General features: G+C 41.6%; 1 protein-coding gene across 1 annotated transcript in view; it reads right to left on the reverse strand.

Annotated features, from left to right (window-relative positions):
* Positions 1-22,565, reverse strand: part of prex2 (phosphatidylinositol-3,4,5-trisphosphate-dependent Rac exchange factor 2) — a 415,983-nt gene that overhangs the window by 297,324 nt on the left and 96,094 nt on the right. The window contains exons 4-6 of the mRNA XM_080194118.1: positions 17,731-17,835; positions 15,179-15,280; positions 13,442-13,603 (exon numbers count right to left, since the gene is read on the reverse strand). Coding sequence (XP_080050244.1) covers positions 13,442-13,603; positions 15,179-15,280; positions 17,731-17,835 — 369 coding nt within the window. The remainder of the gene's footprint in view (positions 1-13,441; positions 13,604-15,178; positions 15,281-17,730; positions 17,836-22,565) is intronic.

Raw genomic sequence — 22,565 nt, forward strand, 5'->3', positions numbered from 1 at the left:
TGATCAAGGAGAAAATAGCGAGGCATCTTGAGGAGAATTGTTTGATAGAGCAGACACAGCATGGTTTCGTTAAGGGGAAGTCGTGTCTGACAAATTTATTGGAGTTCTATGAGGATGTGTCTAGGGCGGTGATAGAGGAGAGCCGGTGGATGTGGTGTTTCTTGACTTTCAGAAGACGTTTGACAAGGTGCCTCACAAGAGGTTATTACAGAAGGTCAGGGGGCATGGAGTTGGGGGTAGGGTGTTAGCGTGGATAGAGGATTGGCTGTCAAATAGGAGGCAGAGAGTGGGGGTTAATGGGTGCTATTTGGATTGGCGGTTGGTGACTAGTGGAGTGCCCCAGGGGTCGGTGCTGGGGCCTCAGCTATTTACCATTTATATAGATGATCTGGAGGAGGGAACCGAGTATATGGTGTCGAAATTTGCTGATGACACCAAGATTGGTGGAACGGCAAACTGTGCAGAGGGTGTGGAGTGTCTGCAGAAGGATCTAGATAGGCTGGGCGAATGGGCCAGGAACTGGCAAATGGAATTTAATGCTGGCAAATGTGAGGTTGTCCACTTTGGTAGGAATAATGGTAGGAAGGACTATTACATGGCGAAAAACTGCAGCATGCGACAGTGCAGAGGGACCGCAGGGTCCTTGTGCATGAGTTGCAAAAACCCAGCCTGCAGGTGCAGCAGGTGGTCAGGAAGGCAAATGGGATGCTGGCCTTCATAGCGAGGGGGATTGAATATAAAAGTAGGGAGGTCTTGCTGCAGCTGTATAGGGCACTGGTGAAGCCGCAGCTGGAGTACTATGTGCAGCTTTGGTCGCCGCACTTATGCAAGGATATTTTGGCCTTGGAGGGAGTGCAGAGGAGGTTTACTAGGCTGATACTGGAGTTGAGGGGGTTGAACTATGAGGAGAGGCTGAATAAACTAGGCTTGTACTCGTTAGAGTTTAGAAGAATGAGGGGAGATCTCATTGAGACATATAAGATGATGAATGGGATGGATAGGATAGAGGTGGAGAGGCTCTTCCCGCTCAGAAAGGACAGTAGGACTAGAGGGCACAGCCTCAAGATAAAGGGGGGGGCTGTTTAGAACGGAATTGAGGAGGACCTTCTTCACTCAAAGGGTGGTGAATCTCTGGAATTCTCTGCCCGTTGAAGTGGTGGAGGCTGCCTTGCTAAATATTTTTAAGACGTGGGTTGATAGGTTTTTGATAGGCAAGGGGATTAAGGGTTACGGGGAGAGGGCGGGAATGTGGAACTGAGACACGACAGATCAGCCATGATCTTATTGAATGGTGGGGCAGGCTCGAGGGGCTAGATGGCCTACTCCTGCTCCTATTTCTTATGTTCTTATGTTCTTAGGATTCGATGCAGGAACAGGAAAGTCTTGCTGAAATTATACACACCTGGCATGTTGTGTACAGTTGTCTGAGGAAGGATGTTCATGCTCTAGAGGGAGTGCAGAGAAGGTTTACCAGACTGATTGCAGGGATAGCAGGACCGACGTACAAGGAGAAATTGTCAGTTAGGATTGAATTTGCTGGAGTTCAAAAGGATGAGAGGGGCTTTCATGAAAACCTATAAAATTCTAACAGAACTAGACAGGATAGATGGAAGTAGAATGTTCTCAATGGTAGGGGTGTCCAGATCCAGGGGTCACGATCTGAGGATACAGAATAGACAATCTAGGACAGGTATGAGGAGAAATTTATTCACCCAGAGAATGGTCAGCCTGTGGAATTCACCACCACAAAAAGCAGATGAAGCCAAAATACAGTACTTCTTGAAACAGTTAGATATAGCACTTTGAAGGGGGATCAAAAGATATGGGGGAAAGGTAAGATCAGGCTATTGAGTTGGATAATCAACCATGATCATAATGAATGCAGAGAAGGCTCATAGGACTGAATGGCCTCTTCCTGCTCCTTTTCTCTAGGTTGCTATAGTTCTGTATCCTACAGGTGAAGTAATATTCTCTGCAGTCTTGATGAAATTTCATGATCTGATTTGTTATGATTATCCCAAAGCTTACAGCCTCTTTTCACCACAAAATTTCTGACTTACACAATGAACAGAGCACTGAAATACTATAGCTGCAAATTCTTTCTGTGTTGCAGATCTGTACTAAGTTGATGTAAATGCGTGTGAGGTGTATGCTATGGAACTAATACACTAGTAATTAGTGCATTTCGAGTGTTAACAATCATAGACACTAAGCTTTAGTCATGGGACTGTATATCAGCACTGGGGTTTCTGGAACCAGGCATTGCGCCTTTGAAAATCTTCATTACATTCATCAGCCCAATGATATGTTACGTCTTCTTCAAATTGTTTTCTTTGCAGGTTTGCAAGATCTGAAAAATTAATTGGGAACTTGCCTAAATAGTTTACAATTTATTATTCCAAATGTTTCTTTTGTTGTATTGTGTATTGGATTGCATCCATCTTTTGGCACTGATTTTGAGTTTTTCTGCTGTAAATGTGTATCATATGTAACCAACTTCTTATACCTTGAACTTGTACTTATTCCAGCTTCACAATGTTCTCTTATTCACTGCAGGGTTTTTTGCCACCTTTGGCATATTTCAGTTCATTCACATCCCAAATCAGGATATCAACTAATAATAACGTCATTTAACACCAGTGATATTACATAAAGCATACTCCAGTACATCCATATCAGGCAAAGGATCATTAAAGATGGAAACTTTGACAAGACTTTACATAATAATGTATTTTAAAAATCAGTAACCACTAATTAAGGAAGATTCTGTCGTTAACCACAATATTAATTTGTCTACAATCTGTATTCCATAATCTTCTTTTTCAATAGTTTTATTCAAATCTTTATAGTCGAGCCATATTTTCTTCCTTTCACTGCTTGGTTTGATAACTAACACCATACCAGTGCTGCATTTGTTTAATTCTGTGATTTTCTTTATTGCATTAAATTGTCAGTCTGAGCTCAGTAGTATCACTTTCACCTCTGAATCAGAAAGTCATGGGTTCAAGCTCCACTACAGAGTTTGGAGCACATAATTTCAGCCAGCTCTTGAGTGAACTATTTAGGGAATACAGCAGATAAGGCTGATTGACAGTCTATGTACCTTTTCAGCTGGATGTAAAAGATCATAATTACAGATGTCCTCTCCAGCATTTTTGTCCTGAAACAATATGGTTATAATCTTTTCATTGTTTATAGGATTTTAATAGGTGAAAGGGTGGGTTTCCCATCCAAGGCTCTGCCCGCCCAGCACGAGGCTGCATCTGAGTTTGGGCAGGTGGGTCCGCAGGGGGAATTCCACCCTTTTAATTTGACGCACACTCCCACCACCTCGAACCCATCTTTTGTTAAAATTCTACCTGGCGTAAAATTTCAATCATGTCAGGTCTTACTCTTCTAAGCTCTACCGGATACAAGCTTAGCCTGTCTAATCTTTCTTCAAAAGACAACCTGCTCATTTCAGGTATTAGTCCAGTAAATGTTCTCTGTACTACTTCCAATGCACATTCATCCCTCCTTAAATAAGGATATCAATACTGTACACACTACCCCAGGTGTGGTCCCATCAATGCCCTGAAGAACTGAAGCATAGTCTCTCTACTTTGAATTCATTTCCCCTTGCAATAAATGAAAACATCCTGTTAGCTTTCCTAATTATTTGCTGAAGCTGCATATGAATCTTCTGTAATTCATGCACTAGGACAACAAGATCACTCTGTACCTCAGAGCTCTGCAATCTCTCAATAGTTAGATATTACTTATTTTTTATTCTTCCTATCAAAATGGACAATTTCACATTTGCCCACATTGTACTCCAGTTCCCAGATCTTTACCCACTCTCATGTGGAGGTAGCACGGTGACATAATGGTTAGCACTGCTGCCTCTCAATGCCAGGGACCCAATTCCAGGCTTGGGTCACTGCCTGTGTGGAATTTACACGTAATCCCCATGTTTGTGTGGGTTCCATCCAGTGCTCCAGTTTCCTTCCACAGTCCAAATGTGTGCAGATTAGTTCAGCTGGCCATGCTAAATTCTCCCTCAATGTACCCAAACAGGTGCCGGAATGTGGCAACTAGGGGATTTTCACAGTAACTTAATTGCAGTGTGAACATAAGCCTAGTCGTGACTAATAAATAAAACTTAAACTTAACTTAGACACTGTCCTAACCTATCTATGTTCTTTATATCCTCTTCAGGACTTACTTTGCTATTTATCTTATGTCATCAGCAAATTTAGCAGCAATGCCTTTGGCCTTTGGTCCCTTCATCCAATCACTTATATAAATTGTAAAATGTTGAGGCGCCAGCACTAATCAATATGAAATTCTACTTTTTTGTTCTGATCAACCATTTATGTCTACTCTCTTCTTCCAGTTAGCTAGCCAATCTGCTATCCACACTAATATGAGCTTTTATTTTTCACCATAACTTTTGATGTTGCATCTTATTAAGTGCCTTCTGGAAATCTAAGCGCAGTATATTCACCAGTTCCCCATTATCCATAAGCATATCATTTCTTCAAAGAACTTCAATACATTAGTTAAACATGATTTCCTTCTCACAAAACCATGCTGATTCTGCCTGATTATCTTGAATTTAGCTAACTGCCCTGCTATAATGTCTTTAATTGTATTAACTTCAAAGATTTTCCCTATGAATGATAATAAGCTAACTGGCCTGTCACTTCCTGCTTTGTCTCCATCTTTTTTGAATGAGACAGTTGCATTTACTATTTTCCAATCCAATGGAATTTCTGAATGGAGGGAATTTTTGAAAATTAAAATTAACTCATCAACTAATTCCCAAAGATAAAGTCCATCAGTCCTGTGCACTTATTATCTTGCAGCTCCAACAATCTGCTCAGCAGTACTTCCTTGATGTTTGCATTTTTTTTAGCTTCTCCTTTGCTTCCATTTCCTGGAACTACATTATTCTTTGATCCTTTTCTAAGTCTAAAAATAACCAATCTATTTCCTCATAAAACCAAGCAATAAGTTAAATATTTCCTCCTGGAAGACATTCTCAAGCTTTTCCCTTTTATGTTTCAGCTTGTCCCACAACCAGATGTGTGTGTTTTTTTAAAGATTAAAGCCACGACAGAACGTTTGGGATACCATCTGAGCCATTAAAAAGGTCTGGCAGTAGCCCTAAATAATTTGTCCTGTTTATTCAGATTTCAGAAACATGACCCACTTCCTGTACAGTGAACTTTAGCCAGTTATAAACTCTGAAATTAAAAGGAAGCTCCTAATCAGTTTTCCACAATTACAGTTTTTTTACCTGCCCTTCCACCTTGTCAAACGCTTAATGTATTGTAACTACAAAAGGATTTGATACTTGTTAAGAGAGAAGATGAAAAGTTAAGTTTACTAAGTTTATCTTAAAGCAACACAAATCACATTTGGCAACTAATAATGAAGTTCTGGCATGGTGGCTGTAGAAGCATGTGTGGGATGTTTCCATGCCCCAGGAGGCTGATTTTACATACAAGCACAGAAGGAGAATGCAGATAATGGTGTTCACTGGTGATCTTTGTGAACATAGTAAGAAGTCTCACAACACCAGGTTAAAGTCCAACAGGTTTATTTGGTAGTAAATGCCACTCGGAAAGGATGACCCAAAGCATGGTACACTGGGGAGACCATGCAGACACTACGACAACGGATGAATGAACACCGCTCAACAATCACCAGGCAAGTGTGTTCTCTTCCTGTTGGCGAACACTTCAGTGGTCACGGGCATTCAGCCTCTGATCTTCGAGTAAACGTTCTCCAAGGCGGCCTTCACAACACACAACGCAGAGTCGCTGAGCAGAAACTGATAGCCAAGTCCCGCACATATGAGGACAGCCTCAACCGGGACCTTGGGTTCATATCACACTATCTGTAACCTCCATGACTTGCCTGGGCTTGCAACATCTCACTTGCTGTCCTGTCTGGAGACAATACACATCTCTTTAACCTATGCTTAATGCTATCTCCACTCACATTGTCTGCACCTTTAAGACTTGAATAGCAGATTAGCTGTAAAGACTCGTATTCTAATCACTATTCTGTAAACTGTGTGTGCCTTTACATGCTCTGTTTGTGATCAGAATTCCCACTCACCTGACAAAGGGACAAACCCCAAAAGCTAGTGGCATTTACTACCAAATAAACCTGTTGGACTTTAAGCTGGTGTTCTGAAACTTCTTACTGTGTTTACCCCAGTCCAACATCGGCATCTCCACATCATGATCTTTGTAAATGCAGAGACATACTCATATCTTTTTATTTCACCATGTCACATTGCCATGGCAGGGTGCTACCTGTTTTAGTGATTAAATGTGTCAAATACCAGCACCAAATTCTTCACAGCTGTTTATTCACACACTCACACATGAAATGGAGGTTGCCTTAGGTACTTGGGCCAAATGCATCTTTTTTTAATATCTAGGCAGCAGGCTGGATTTTACACTCGCCCACCAGTGGGTTTGTAGGCAAGGTGGGAGGGCAGGTAAAATCCAGCAACTGGCCTTCCTGATACCTACCTTGTTCTGACATGCCTGAATTTTTAGTGGGTGGGGGAGGTAATAAGCGGCTTACCTGCCATGGGCCTATTGAGACCAATCAATGGCTGGCCACTTAAAGGTCTCATCTCACTGCTGCCAGTATTTTAAAGCAGGAAGAAAACCCATGCCATGCAGAAAGTCTGGCAGCTTCAGTTGCGTAGCATAGTGTCAGACAAGGAAGGTGATCTTCCTTTGGGACACCCTGGACCTTTTATTGTGTTGCTTCAATAAATTTACTTTTCTTAATTAATTTATCATTCCCCTCTTTACCTAACTCCCTCACTCGCCAAACTTGACATTCCATGCACTCAAGGCAGCTTTGACTGCAGACTCTATCCACCCAAAAAGACCCTCTTCCTACCTCAAGGGATCTCACTGACCCCCAATGAACTGCACAATCAAAGTCATTTGAAAAAAATGATGCACGTCACCTTTTGAACTCACTCCACCATCTTTACTCTCCCGTCACTCCAAAGCACTCCCCATAACCCTAGACCCACCCAATGTCAATATTCCTCTCCCCTCTGTCACCTTTGAACCTCTCTGTTATCCCGGACATTATCACAATCCACCTCCACATGGATTCTGTCCACTCAGAGCCAACACCTGTTACCATCCCCATGCCCATCCTGACCCTGCCCCTTCCCATTATCCGAGCTGTCAGTCTTGTCCCATCCATGAACTCCCACCCCCTGCAATAAAACATTCACCTGACATATACTCATCCTGGACCTGCCACATTCCACTACCGTCTCCCTCCCCTCCCCGCCCACCTCATCCTCTGCCTCCTCTGACTGTAACTGTTCCCTCCTATCACCATTATCATTACCCTGAGTTCTCCCATTTTGGATTCCAATGAGGACACTCTCAACACCGCCTTCAATGAAAGTTACCCACCCCCTCCTGCTGCACCTCCTCAGACATTCATGTTTAACAAATTTATTGGATTTCTATGAGGATGTGACTAGTGAGGTAGACAGAGGGGAACCGGTGGACGTGGTGTTTCTCGATTTTCAAAAGGCGTTTGATAAGGTGCCACACAAAAGGTTGCTTCAGAAGGTTAGGGGACATGGAGTTGGGAGTAAGGTGTTAGCATGGATAGAGGATTGGTTGTCTAATAGGAGGCAGAGAGTTGGTATCAATGGGTGCTATTCTGATTGGCGGTTGGTGACTAGTGGAGTGCCGCGGGGATCGGTGCTGTGGCCTCAGCTATTTACCATTTACATCGATGATCTGGAGGAGGGGGCTGAGTGTAGGGTAACAAAATTTGCTGATGACACAAAGATGAGTGGAAAAGCAAATTGTACAGAGGGTGTGGAAAGTCTGCAGAGGGATCTGGATAGGCTGAGCGAGTGGGCGAGGACCTGGCAGATGGAGTACAATGTTAGCGAGAGTGAGGTTATCCACTTTGGCAGGAATAATAGTGGGAGGGATTGCTATTTAAAGGGCGAAAAGCTGCAGCATGCTACGGTGCAGAGGGACATGGGGGTCCTTGTGCATGAGTCGCAAAAACCCAATCTGCAGGTGCAGCAGGTGATCAAGAAGGCAAATGGGATGCTGGCCTTTATAGCGAGAGGGATAGAATATAAAAGCAGGGAGGTCTTGCTGCAACTGTACAGGGCACTGGTGAGGCTACAGCTGGAGTACTGTGTGCAGTTTTGGTTGCCGCACTTGCGCAAGGATATTTTGGCCTTGGAGGGAGTGCAGAGGAGGTTCACTAGGCTGATGCTGGAGAAGAGGGGGTTAGACTATGAAGAGAGACTAAATAGACTGGGTCTGTACTCGTTGGAGTTTAGAAGGATGAGGGGGGATCCTATAGAGACGTTTAAGATAATGAAAGGGATGGATAGGGTAGAGGTAGAGAGATTCTTCCCGCTTAGAAAGGATAGCAGGACTAGAGGGCACAGCCTCAAGATAAGAGGGGGGGGGGTGCAGTTTAGGTCTGAGTTGAGGAGGAACTTCTTCACTCAAAGGGTGGTGAATCTCTGGAATTCTCTGCCCGTTGATGTGGTGGAGGCTACCTCGCTAAATATATTTAAGTCATGGGTAGATAGGTTTTTGACAGACAAGGGAATTAAGGGTTATGGAGAGAAAGCGGGAAAGTGGAACTGATCCACTTCAGATCAGCCATGATCTTATTGAATGGCGGGGCAGGCTCGAAGGGCTGGATGGCCTACTCCTGCTCCTATTTCTTATGTTCTTAAGTTCTTATACTACCTGGACATTTGGCAATTTTTCCGTCCTGGCAACATCTTTGTAAATCTCCTCTATACCCTCAAGCGCAATTACATTCCTCCTGTACTGAGGTGACCAGTACTGCACACACTACACAAGTTGTGGCCTAACTAATATTTTACATAGTTCCACCCTTACCTCAGAGCTCTTGTTTCTATGCATCAGCTGATAAACGAGAGGATTTCATACGCCCTCCATATGAAATTTAATGTCAAGTGATAAATTTTGATTTATCAAAAAACAGAAAGCAAAGATGCAATATAAACAAAATGATGCAAATTAGAAGAATGTGCTGTAGCAGAGTCCTGAAAATGTATCATTGAAGCTGGGAAAACAAGTTCTGAAGATTGTTAAAAATGCATAGAAGATTCCTTGATGTTATGAACAGGCACAGGGGTATAAAAATAAAAGTTATTTTAATCTTTGTACAATATAGCTTAACAGTGTCCACTTTAAAAAAAAATCATGGAATGTGGATGTCACTGGCAAGCCCAGAACTTATTGCCCATCTCTAATTGCCTGTGAAAGGCAGTGGGGTGCCATCTTCTTGAATCTTTGTAGTCTATGTGATGTAGCTATTACCAGAGTGCTATTAGAGAGAGGGTTCACAGAATATTACACTGCAGAAGAGGCCCTTCAGCCCATGAGTCTGCACTGACACATGAAAAGTCCTGACTTCCCACCTAATCTCACTTGCCAGCACTTGGCCCATAGCCTTGAATTGCATGCCAAGTACTCATCTAGACACTTTTTAAAGGATGACGGACTTCCACCTCCACCACCTTCCCATGCAGTGCATTCCAGAGTGTCACCAGCCTCTGGGGAAAAAGGTTTTTCCTCAAGTCACCCCTAAATCTCCCACCCCTCACTTTCATCTTGTGTCCCTTCGTAACTGACCCTTCAACTAAGGGGAACAGTTGCTCACTTACCTCCATTTCCAAGCCCCTCATAATCTTGAACATCTCAATCAGGTCACCCCTCAGTCTCCTCTGCTCCAGAGAAGATAACCCAAGCCTATTCAACTTCTCCTTATAACTTAATTGTTCCATATGTTCCACCCCAGGCAACATCCTGGTGAATCTCCTCTGCACCCCTTCCAGTGCGACATCTTTCTTATAATGTGGCAAACAGAACTGTACTCCAGCTGCAGCCTCACCTAAGTTCTACGCAACTCTATCATGACCTATCTACTTCTGTAATCTGTACCCCAATTGATAAGGGCGAGTGTGCTATATGCCTTTTTCACCAGCCTATTAACCTGCCTTAATGCCTTCAGAGATCTATGGATAAACACACCAAGGTTCCTTTGTTTTTTGGAACTTCTCAGTGTCAGATCTTTCATAGAAGGCTTCCTTGTCAATTACTCCTTCTAAAGTGCATCACCTCACACATTTCAGGGTTAAGTTCCATCTGCCATTTATCTGCCCCTTTGACCATTTCATCTACATCTTCCTGTAACCCAAGACACTCAACCTCACTGTTAACCACCCAGGCAATCTTTGTGTCATCGGCAAACTTACTCATCCTACCCCCCACATTGTCATCTATGTCATTTCTCTAAATGACGAACAACAGGGGGCCCAGCATGGATCCCTATGGTATGTCACTGGTCACTGGCCACTGGCCTCCAGTCACTGAAGCAGCCATCTGTTATCACCCTCTGCCTCCTACCACTAAACCAATTATGAATCCACCTTAACAGATCACCCCATAATCCCATGTGCATTTATCTACTTAATAAGTCTTTCGTGTGGGACTTTGTCAAAGGTTTTGCTGAAATCCATGCAAACTACATCAACCACTTAAACTACATCTACACACTTAGTTAAATGCTCAAAAAGTTCAATCAAATTTGTTAGGCATGACCTGCCTCTGACAAGACCTTGCTGACTATCCCTGATCAAACCTTGCCTCTTCAAATGAAAATAGATTCTCTCCTTCAGAATCTTCCCCAGTAGTTTCCCAACCACGGATATGAGACTCACCAGGCTGTAGTTTCCTGGCTTATCTCTACAACCTTTCTTAAATAGTAGGACCACATTAGCAGTTCTCCAGTCCTTTGGCACCTCCCCAGTGAGAAGTCTGACAACACCAGGGTTAAGTCCATCTGATTTATTTGATAGTAAACTCACAAGCTTTCGAGGTTCCCCTCAAGGTGAGTTTACTATCAAATAAATCAGTTGGACTTAAACCTAGTGTTGTCAGACTTCTTACTGTGTTTATCCCAGTCCAACGCCAGCATCTCCACATCATGACCTCCCCGGTGGCCAAATAGGATTTAAAAATTCGGGTCAGAGCCCCTACAAATTCCCTCTTCACCTCCCACAACAGCCTGAGACACAATTCACCCGGACCTAGAGATTTGTCCATTTTTAAACCCGCCAATACCTTGTCACTCCCTATGCAATTTGCTCTAGGCCTCACAGTCTCTCTCCCTGAATTCCATAACCACCTTCTCATTCTCGTGGCTGAAGACAGATGTGAAATATACTTTTAATACTCCACCAACGTTCACTGCCTCCGCCAACAGATTTTTCCCTTGGTCCTTAATGGGCCCTACTCTTCCCCTGGTTATCCTCTTCCCATTGATATACTTATAGAATATATTAGGATGTTCCCTACTTCTACCAAACAGAGCTTTCTCATGTCCCCTCTTTGAACATAAGAACATAAGAAATAGGAGCAGAAATAGGCCATCTAGTCCCTCGAGCCTGCCCCACCATTCAATAAGATCATGGCTGATCTGATAGTGGTTCAGTTCCACTTACCTGCCTGTTCCCCATAATCCTTAATTCCCTTATTGGTCAGAAATCTAGCTACCTGTGACTTAAACACATTTAACGAGGTAGCCTCCACTGCTTCAATGGGCAGAGAATTCCAAAGATTCACCACCCTCTGGGAGCAGAAGTTTCTCCTCAACTCTGTTATAAATTGACTCCCCCTTATTTTGAGGCTGTGCCCTCTAGTTCTTGTTTCCTTTCTAAGTGGAAATAATCTCTCTGCTTCTACCCTGTCTAGCCCCTTCATTATCTTAAATGTCTCTATAAGATCTCACCTCAGCCTTCTAAACTCCAACGAGTACAGGCCCAGTCTACTCAATCTCTCCTCATAAGCTAACCCCTTCATCTCCAGAATCAAGTGCTGTGAAAGGAACTTTGGCGACTTCCTGCACTGCAGCTTGTAAATGGTATACACCGTTGCCACTGTGCGCCAACTGTGGAGGAAGTGAATGGTTAAGGTGATGGATGGGGTACCATTCAAATGAGTTGCATTGCCCTGGATGATGTTAAATTTCCTGAGTTGTTGTTGTTACTGCAATTAAGTAACTGGGGAGTACACTATCACACTTCTGGTTTGTGCCTTGTCTGATGATGGCCAGGCTTTGGGGACTCAGGAGGTTAAGTTACCTGCTGACATATTGTGACCAATTCTGGGCACTTTGGAAAAAAAAAATCAGGGACTTGAAGACATCCTGGCACTCAGGATGAAAGATTTCAGGGACTAGAGAAACTGGGAATGTTCTCTTTACATCAGCGAAGGTTAAAAGGCAATTTGACAGAATTGTTTAAAATCATGAAGGTTTTAATGGAGCAAATAAAGACAAAAACTTTCTAGTAGGGTAAAAGCAACAGGAGGATACGGTTTTGATGTAATTGGCAAATGAATCAAAGATGATACAAGAGTAAATAAATTACATTGAAAGTTGTTATCATATGGAATGAACTGCCTGTAATGGTGGTGAAAGCAGATTTAACAATCTTCAAAAGGAAACTGGATGAGTACTTGAAAGGGAAAAAACAATTGCAAGGCTATGGAACAAAAGTGACAGTGCGGGACTAATGGAGTAGTCAGAATAATAGCAACATGGTGATTAACATTGTTGCCTGGTACCCAGGTTCAATTCCAGCCTTGGGTGATTGTCTGTGTAGAGTTTGCACATTCTCCCTGTGTCTATCAGTTTCCTCTGGATGCTCCAGTTTCCTCCAACCACCCAAAGATGTGTGTGTTAGGTTGAATGGCAATGATAAATTGTCCCTCTGTGTCAAGGGATTAGGAGGGCAAATACAAGGGGTTATGGGGATAGGCTTTGGGTGGGATTGTTATCAGTGCAGGTTTGATGGACCGAATGGCCTCCTTCTGTCCTGTAGGAATTCTATTCTATGAATAGTTCTATGAAAGAGTTGGCACAGGCACAATGGGCCAAAGAAGCTTTATTTAAGATGCTCAAGTAGTTTCATATGGTTACCATTACTGATGCTTACATTCGCGGCCAAGTGTCCCTGGAGAGGGAGCATGTGGTGTCCACGGGCACAGTTTATGCCTTCTACGCCCATTGGGCACCGCAGGGGCTGGGGTGCATTATTGCCCCCAATAATCACATTATAATTTAATGTTTTAAGTTTCCTTTGTACTTTGTTTTCTGTTCGGGCTGTTCCCCCTCCTTTCGGGAAGCTGCCTTTTTTACTTTGGTATTGGACCAATTATTCAATGAGAGTTGAAATTGCAAACAAGACAATAATGATCATTAAAATATTGGCATATTTTGTATAAATTAGCTATCTCTAAAACTTCAAAATCTCTATAGGGAAGCATGTTTTGGAACCTGCTCAAATCATAGCTTTAAATTTGAGTTTAAACTAGAAGAATAATTATACCTCCCATCCTTCTATATGAGACTGCCATTCTTCTAGAACCTCTAGTTTTTCCATTTGTCTCTTGGCTTCATTGATAGTGGAGCACACAGTTTTCATGGCCTGTAGAGCCTCAATTACTGCTGCAGAGTCATTGTGCCTTCTTGGTGTCCTCTTCATCAGTTCCTATATCAAAATAAAGATGCATTTCTTCAAAAAACTAATGGTTAAAATGTTAACAACTTTCACCAATAAAAGGAAGTTTTCCTCAAGAAGTTATTTCCGAATGAATGTGTTTGATAACTCCCTTTTAAATTTGACTAGGTTGAGAAAGCAGTGTAATTTCATTACAATCACTTTTATAATAACCAATTATGTGCCTTGAAACAATTCTCACTGTTTGTATTAGTCAGCAAATGGAAAATATTTGCTCTCTGCCTTCCGATTATGTTACCCAATTAAATTTTTAAAAATTTATTTGCAGAATGTGCAAGTAGCTGCTAAGGCTCATAATTATTCTTCATCCCTAATTGAGAAGGTGGTGGTGAGACACCTTCATTCGTACAACTGAATGGCTTCTCAGCCTTTTCAAAGGACAGTGAAGAACCAATTATTTTGCTGCTGGTCTGAATTATATACAGGCCAGAGAACAGAATTTCTTTCCTGAAGGGCATCAATTAAACATTTGGATACTTAAGACACTCAAGTAGTTTCATATGGTTACCATTACTGATGCTTACATTCGTGGCCAGGTGTCCCTAGAGATGGAGCATGTGGTGTCCATGGGCACAGTTCATGCCTTCTGCGCCCGTTGGGCACCGCAGGGGCTGGGGTGTATTATTGACCCCGACAATCACATTATGATTTAATGTTTTTAAGTTTCCTTTGTACTTTGTTTTCTGTTTGGGCTGTTCCCCCTCCTTTTGGGAAGCTGCCCCTTTTACTTTGTCCCTATGTTAATTTGAATTAGTTTAATTAGTTGGTACCTTAAAAGAGATACCATTACCGATGCAACGTTTTATTTCACATCTACTTAGTTAACTGAATTTAAGTTCCTCAGCAACTGTGGTGGGAATTGAACTCCTGATCATTAGACCAGACACCTGGATTACTAGTCCAGTAACCTAACCACCGGATCCCAAAAAAGCTGATGAGAAGAGGAATACAACTTTGGAATTATGGCTCTGGCAAAGTGTCCTTAGAACCTGCTAGCAAAACCGAAGAACCAATGAATTTGTCTGCAGGACATCATTTTCACATCTCAATATCAAATACAGGTACTAGCCTACAAAAATACTCCATTCAACAAAAATATATACTAACCTAAACAATTAAGTCTTAAGCAATTCTGAAGTCTTCTTTGAACAATCTGTTATTCTCCAGAAAAACACTGTTCTCTTTATTTCTCCTTACTTATGGAATTTGACTTTGTTCAGTTAACTTAGCTGAGCCATGGTCTAGATAGGTGCATCCACGCTAACTATTTTTGAAAGTTGTAAATGCTGCAGATTTATGAAAAAGTCAGTATGCTATATAAAAGAGATTACACTAACAATTCTGCCAAGTAACGATAAAACCATTACAGAGAATTAAGGAATGTGCATAGGAACTAAGTACCAAATATTTATATTATGTATCTAAGGATCAGTCATGTCCTGGATACTAATTCATTCTTTAGATGTGGCAATAGAAATAGTAGATTAACATATTCAAATAGAAAATCAGAGCACATTTAACAACTTGTACCATTATCTTAAGTACCTTTAAAAGAAGTGGATACTTGCATATCCTTTGTATGGGAGCAACTAGATATCCTTCAAGTGGAACATCAGGATTTTTGCGTCCTGCCAGCACCATGCAACCCTTGTATTTTGAGATGAAAAATGACTAATTAGATAATACACAAATCAATAATTCATAGTTTATTATGCAGTTTTCAAACAGCTCCTGCTTTGACAAATCACTTGTAACAAATTGACGACACACGTATTAAGTCAAAGGTGACATAATAAAAAAATCTTTCCTTTCCAGCCATCCTTTTATATTTCCATAATTCATATTTTTAATGAGGATGGAGCAGTAATCCAAAAGCTTATGATTCCAAATAAACCTGTTGGACTTTAACCTGATGTTGTGAAACTTCTTACTGTGCCCACCCCAGTCCAACGACATCATCTCCACATCATATTTTTAATGGAACACTAGCACAACAGATTTCCAATATGCTTCTTCAATATAAAGGTAGCATGTTTTGATCATTTACTGTTCAGCAATGAAAACATTAAATTGAAGCCACTTTGATTGGGAACTGAAGGGCTCTAGGATAGATTTCTTTTAAATCGTGAAAACTAGTGAAACGGTGAGTATCTAAACCGAAAGATACTCAAAGGGAGAGATGAGATCAATTGCTTCACAGTGATTAGCTGACAACAAGCTTAAATTTAAGTTTATTATTGTCACAAGTAGACTTACGTTAACAATGCAATGAAGTCACTGTGAAAATCCCCTAGTCACCATACTCGATATCTGTTTGGCACACTGGAGGAGAATTTCGTAGTCAATGAACCTAACCAGCACATCTTTCTGATTGTGTGAGGAAATTGTGTGAGAAATCCATGCAGTCATGGGGAGAACATGCAAACTCTGCACAGACAGTGACCAATTTTTATGTTAGAATATTGTAGCAGGAAAGATACAGTAAAGGAGATGAGGAGTTCCAGAGTTTTTCTAAGAGAATAAACAGGAGTAAAAGTAAGTGTGCTGTGTTTTAATTTAACACAACTCAATATGTAAGGACAGAAGCAGTAAATAAACAAAAATGCAAGGTACTGAGGTGAAAGAAGTTGAATAGAGTTAAGTGAAGCTATCTGAAAGCACAGTTGACAATATGTTTATGGCTATTGATCTGGATTTGCAGTGTGGTTACTGACTGTATTAGTCAATGCATGAAAAAAAATGCCCTCTTTTGTACACTAGGAGAGAAATGGCTCTCCACCAGCAGCACAAAAACATGTTTGTAATAAATCAGCAGCTGATTTTTCACCATGGCGGCATTTATTCTCCACTAACTTGGTGATGGACAATTAAAGACACCGGAGGTGAAAGCTCCACTAATATCCCCATCCTTAATGATGGAGCAGCCCAACATATCAGTGCAAAAGGTAATGGATAATGCTGAAAAACTCACAACAATCTTCAGCCAATGGTGTCAAATGGATGATCCATCTCGGCCTCCTCCAGAGGACCCCAGCATCACAGATGCCAGGCTCCAGCCAATTTGATTCACTTAATATGATATTAAAAAATGATTGGCAGCACTGGATAATGCAAAGGCGTTGAGCCTTGACAATATTCCAGAAATAGTACTGACAACTCGTGTTCCAGAACTTGCCGCACCTCTAATAAAGCTGTTGCAGTGCAGTCACAATATTGGCATCTTCCTGACAATGTAGAACATTGCCCTGGTATATCCTGTACACAAGAAATAGGACAAATGCAACCTGGCCAACTGCCATCCCACTACTCTCAACAATCAGTAATGACCTTCCTTCCATCATAATTTTGGGGGCGGGGAGATGTTCGCTGATGACTACAATGTTCAGTACCATTTGCAATTCCTCAGGTACTGATGCAGTCCATGCCCAAATGCAGAAAGACCTGGACAATATCCAGCTTGGGATGACAAGTGGAGAAAACACCCATGTCACAAAAGTGCCAGGCAATGACCATCTCCAACAAGAGAGAATCAAACCATTTCCCTTAACATTCAATGGCATTACCATTGTTGAATCCCCCACTATCAATATTCGGGGGATTGCTATTGACCAGAAACTGAATTGGATTAGTTATCTAAATACTATGGCAGCAAAAGCAGGTCAGGGGCTAGATATCCTGTAGCAAGAAACTCATCTCCTCACTCCCCAAATCCTGTTCACCATCTACAAGGCACAAATCAGAAGTATGACAGAATATCCTACACTTGCTGGGATTGGTGCAGCTCCAACAAGACTCCAAGACAGAGCAGTTCCCTTGATATATACCACTCCCAAAAATGTTCACTCCCTCCACCACTGACGCACAATAGCAGCAATGTGTACCATCTACAAGATGCACTACAGGAATTCACTGAGGCTCTTTACACAGCATCTTCCAAACCCACAACTGCTACCATTGAAAAGGACAAAGACAGCAGACACATGGGAATACGACCACCTGGAAGCTTCCCTCCAATCACTCAACATCCTGACTTGAAAATGATGGCTGTGTTTTTTTAATCAAATGCTTTCTTAAGTTACAAAAAAAGGGGTGCTTACCAGTAAAAACGTCCGCACAGTCTGCATTTTATTCAGTTCCAACAGCAACCTTTGTGCTTTTTCATGATTGCTGCAGTACTCATCATAGATAGAAAATCGATGTTTCTGTATTTCCAAACAAAAAACACAATAATCAACTTGTTTGAATTATTGTTTAGTGCTGAAAAATGCTTCAGAATATTATAGATAAAATTTCTAACTATACCAAATTACAATACAACAATTTTGCAGCATGTCCACTAATCAGGTTGTGGGACTGGTGGGGGTGAATAAACAACAATGCTATCACTGAGCAGCTCAAATCCAAAGAGATGCCATTTTCTTTCTAAAATGCAAAACTGGTTTTCACAAGGAGATAGCTACATAGTGATAGAATATTTCTCATGATAACCATGTAGCTTTGCCAGCTTGGTCAATCTGATTTCTGAACTAGCATGCCCTAGGTTAACATCAAACTTCAATTTTTTTTCCTTGTTTCAACGCAAGAAGTGTAACAGGTAAGGCAAATGAATTTAGAGCTTGGATTAATATTAGAAACTATGAGGTAGTTGCCATTACAGAGACTTAGTTAAGGGAAGGACAGGATTGGCAGCTTAACATTCCAGGATACAGATGTTTCAGGCGTGATAGAGGGGAACATAAAAGGAGTGGGGAAGTTGCACTACTGGTAAAGGAGAATATCACAGCTGTACTCCGGGAGGACACCTCAGAGGGCTCATACAGCAAAGCAATATGGGTAGAGCTCAGGAATAGAAAAAGTGCAGTCACAATGTTGGGGGGTTACTATTGGCCATCCAACTGCCAACGGGAGGTTGAGGAACAGATAGGTAGGCAGATTTTGGCAAAATGTAAAAGTAACAGGGTTGTTGTAGTTGGAGATTTTAATTTCACCTATATTGACTGGGACTCACTTAGTGCCAGGGGCGTGGATACAGCAGAATTTGTAAGAAGCATCCAGGAGGGCTTTCTGAAACAGTATGTAAATAGGCCAAATAGGGAAGGGGCCATACTGGACCTGGTAATGGGGAATGAGCTCAGCCAGGCAGTCAATGTTTCAGCAAGAGAGCAGTTCAGAAACAGTGACCACAATTCAGTGAGCTTTAAGGATCTGATAAGTGTAGTCCTGAAGTTAAGGTGCTAAATTGGAGGAAGGCTAATTACAACAATATTAGGCAGGAACTGAAGAAGTAGATTGGGGGCAGATGTTTGAGGGCAAATCAACATCTGGCATGTGGGAGGCTTTCAAGTGTAAGTTAATAGGGATTCAGGACCAGCACATTTCTGTAAGGATGAAAGACAAGTTTGGCAAGTTTTGGGGACCTTGGATAACGAGAAGTATTGTGAGCCTAGTCAAAGAGAAAAAAGAAGCATTTGTCAAAGCTTGGAGGCTAGGAACACATGAAGCAAGTGTGAAATACAAGGAAAGTAGAAAGAAACTTAAGCAAGGAGTAAGAAGAGCTAAAAGGGGTCATGAAAAAGCATTGGCCAGCAGGATTAAGGAAAATCCTAAGGCTTTTTACACATATATAAAGAGCAAGAGAGTAGCCAGGGAAAGGGTTGACCCACTCAAGGACAATGGAGAGAATCTATGTGTGGAGCCAGAGGAAATTGGCGAGGTATTAAATGAGTATTTCGCGTCAGTATTCACCAAAGAGAAGGACTTGGTGAATGATGAGTCTGGGAAAGGAAGTGTAGATTGAGTCATATTGAGATCAAAAAGGAGGTGGTATTGGAGTTCTTGAGAAACATCAAGGTAGACAAGTTTCCAGGGCCTGATGGGATATACCCCAGAACACAGAGGCAAGGGAGAAAATTGCTGGGGCCTTGAGAGAAATCTTCATATCCTCACTGGCTACAGGGGAGATTCCAGAGGATTGGAGAATAGCCAATGTTGTTTCTTTGTTTAAGAAGGGTAGCAAGAATAATCCAGGTAATTACAGGCTGGTGAACCTTACATCAGTGGTAGGGAAATTATTCGAGCGGATTCTTCAAGACAGGATTTATTCCCACTTGGAAATAAGTGGACATATTAATGAGGGACAACATGGTTTTGTGAAGGGGAGGTCACGTCTCATGAACTTGATTGAGTTTTTTGAGGAAGTAATGAAGATGATTAATAAGGGTAAGGCAGTGGATGTTGTTTACATGGACTTCAGTAAAGCCTTTGACAAGGTCTCTCATGGCAGACTGGTGCAGAAGGTGAAGTCACATGGGATCGGGGTGAGCTGGCAAGGTGGATACAGAACTGGCTCGGCCAAAGGAGACAGAGGGTAGCAGTGAAGGGTGTGTTTTTGAATGGAAGGCTGTGACAAGTGGTGTTCCTCAGGGATCAGTGCTAGGACATTTGCTGTTTGTAGTATATATAAATGATTTGGAGGAAAATGTAACTGGATTGATTAGTAAGTTTGCGGATGACACAAAGGTTGGTGGATTTGCAGATAGGAATGAGGACCATCAGAGGAAACAGCAGGATATAGGTCAGTTGGAGACTTGGGCAGAGAGATAGCAGATGGAGTTTAATCCAGACAAATGTGAGGTAATGCATTTTGGAAGGTCTAATACAGATAGGAAATATACAGTAAATGGCAGAACCCTTAGGAGTATTGATGGGCAAAGGGATTTGGGTGTACAGGTACACAGGTCACTGAAAGTGGTAACGCAGGTGAGAAGGTAGTCAAGAAGGCAGACGGCATACTTGCCTTCATTGACCGGGGTATTGAGTTTAAAAATTGGCAAGTTATGGTGATGCTTTATAGAACCTTAGTGAGGTCACACTTGGAATATAGTGTTCAATTCTGGACCCCACACTACCAGAAAGATATGGAGGCTTTCAAGAGGGTACAGAAAAGATTTACCAGGATGTCGCCTGGTATGGAGAGTATCAGCTATGAGGAGAGTTTGGAGAAACTTGGTTTGTTCTCACTGGAGCAATGGAGGTTCCAGTGAGCAAATACTGGGAAGGGAGATCTGATAAAAGTCTACAAGATTATGAGAGGCATGGGCAGAGTGGATAGTCAGAAGCTTTTTCCCAGGGTGGAAGAGTCAATTACTAGGGGGCATCAGTTTAATGTGCAAGGGGCAAGTTTTAAAAGAGATGTACGAGGCAGATCTTTTACACAGAGAGGTGCCTGGAACTCGTTGCCAGGAGAGGTAGTGGAAGCAGATAGGGTAGTGATTTTTAAGGGGCATCTTGACAAGTACATGAATGAGATGGGAATAGAGGGATATGGTCCCTGGAAGCACGGGGGCTTTAGTTAAGACGGACAGCATGATTGGTGCAGGCTTGGAGGGCCGAAAGGCCTGTTGCTGTGCTGTACTTTTCTTTGTTCTTTGTTCTAAACCCAGCTGAAAAGAGTGCAGTTGTAGATAATTATCAGGCCAGTCTAAAATGTGGCAGATCTACCAACCTACGGTCAATTATTCTTGTATTCTGCAAGTTAAACTATGAAAAATGAACTAAAATGATGCCACTTTCTTCTCAATTACAGTGCATCATTTGTAATATTCTGGGCATTTTGGACACATCACATAGTTGGAGTCCTGTTTCCGAGGTGGATGTCATTGCAATATACAGAAAAATAGAAGGGAAAAAGAAATAGCACAAAAAATTGTTACTGAAAATGTTTTATTATTTATCAAAGCTAATCAAAGACACACATTGTCACTGCTTCATGCTTTCTTAAAGTGATAATCATTGTCAAATCAATTCAAAGAGGGGAAATTCATAATACTATGCCATGAAAGCAGCATACAACAAATCACTCGACTCAACGATAATACTTTCTGGGTCTCATTGTTAAAGCCTGCGAGGTGTTTGATAAAAAATTTGAATTTTGGCATACAATTTATTTTCTGCTCATATCTCTGCTGATAAATACCACCTGATAAAGAAAGCCATTCAGTATATTGTTTATACTTGCTTACAAAAGTTATAATTAGTTTTCCAGATGGGAAACAGTAATCCTCTCTTGCATACAAAGCTGCAAATATTTCCCACAGATTTTATCCAACATGTCAAAATCTAACAAATTGGAGCAAAAATTATGTCAATTACTTGTCTTGATATTATTTTCCTTAAATTACTGGATTTCTTGTGACTTAGCAGAAAAATAAATTTCCTTCAGAGGAAACTAGTACTGTCATGGATATAGCTATGAGGAACTACAGCTTTTAATACTTATGTATCTCCATCTAGGGGTAGAAGGTTGCAACTACAGTGTGACTGAGTCACGAAATGCAGATACCCAAATAATGCTAATCATTTTGTGATGCTATTGTGCCTTTAAGAAATGTATTCTCAGCATGTTCTTTGCAGTTGTAAGCAGGCACCAAGCCGTCTGTCTTTTTATTGTTGCTAGAGGCAGATAATAGGCTTTTTGTTTATTTTTAATTTAGGTGTAAATTAATGTCCTGGAGTCTTATGAGTTTTAGGACCCTTTGGAATTGCTAGGGGAAGAATAATTGACAGGCCATGGTCAGGTGGTTGCTTTACAAGGAATCCAAGGATTCACTTTCAGTTTCAATTAGCAGCTTTGGATTCCAGACTGAAAAGCAGCGTGTCTCTATGTCTCTCTCTGGTATTGCAATTTTAGTCTTGGTGGCTGGCCAGCTTGTAACTAGAGGCAAGGAGTGCCCCTGTCTCTTGAATGGTTTGCGACTAAAAGCTAATGGCCAGCAGTGACTCTATCTCTACCTTGAGTTGTGTTGGGAGCTCCAGGACAGGGAACTCAGAGTTTCAATACTCCATCCAAAGCACTAATTCACCACAGGTGCTGCAAAGCTGCAAGATCCAAGATCATGTGAGCATACTTACTTGCTGTGTTAAACCAAAACTA

Source organism: Carcharhinus amblyrhynchos, chromosome 8, assembly GCF_965287045.1.
Source record: "Carcharhinus amblyrhynchos chromosome 8, sCarAmb.v2.hapA, whole genome shotgun sequence".
NCBI classification, from domain to species: Eukaryota; Metazoa; Chordata; class Chondrichthyes; order Carcharhiniformes; family Carcharhinidae; genus Carcharhinus; species Carcharhinus amblyrhynchos.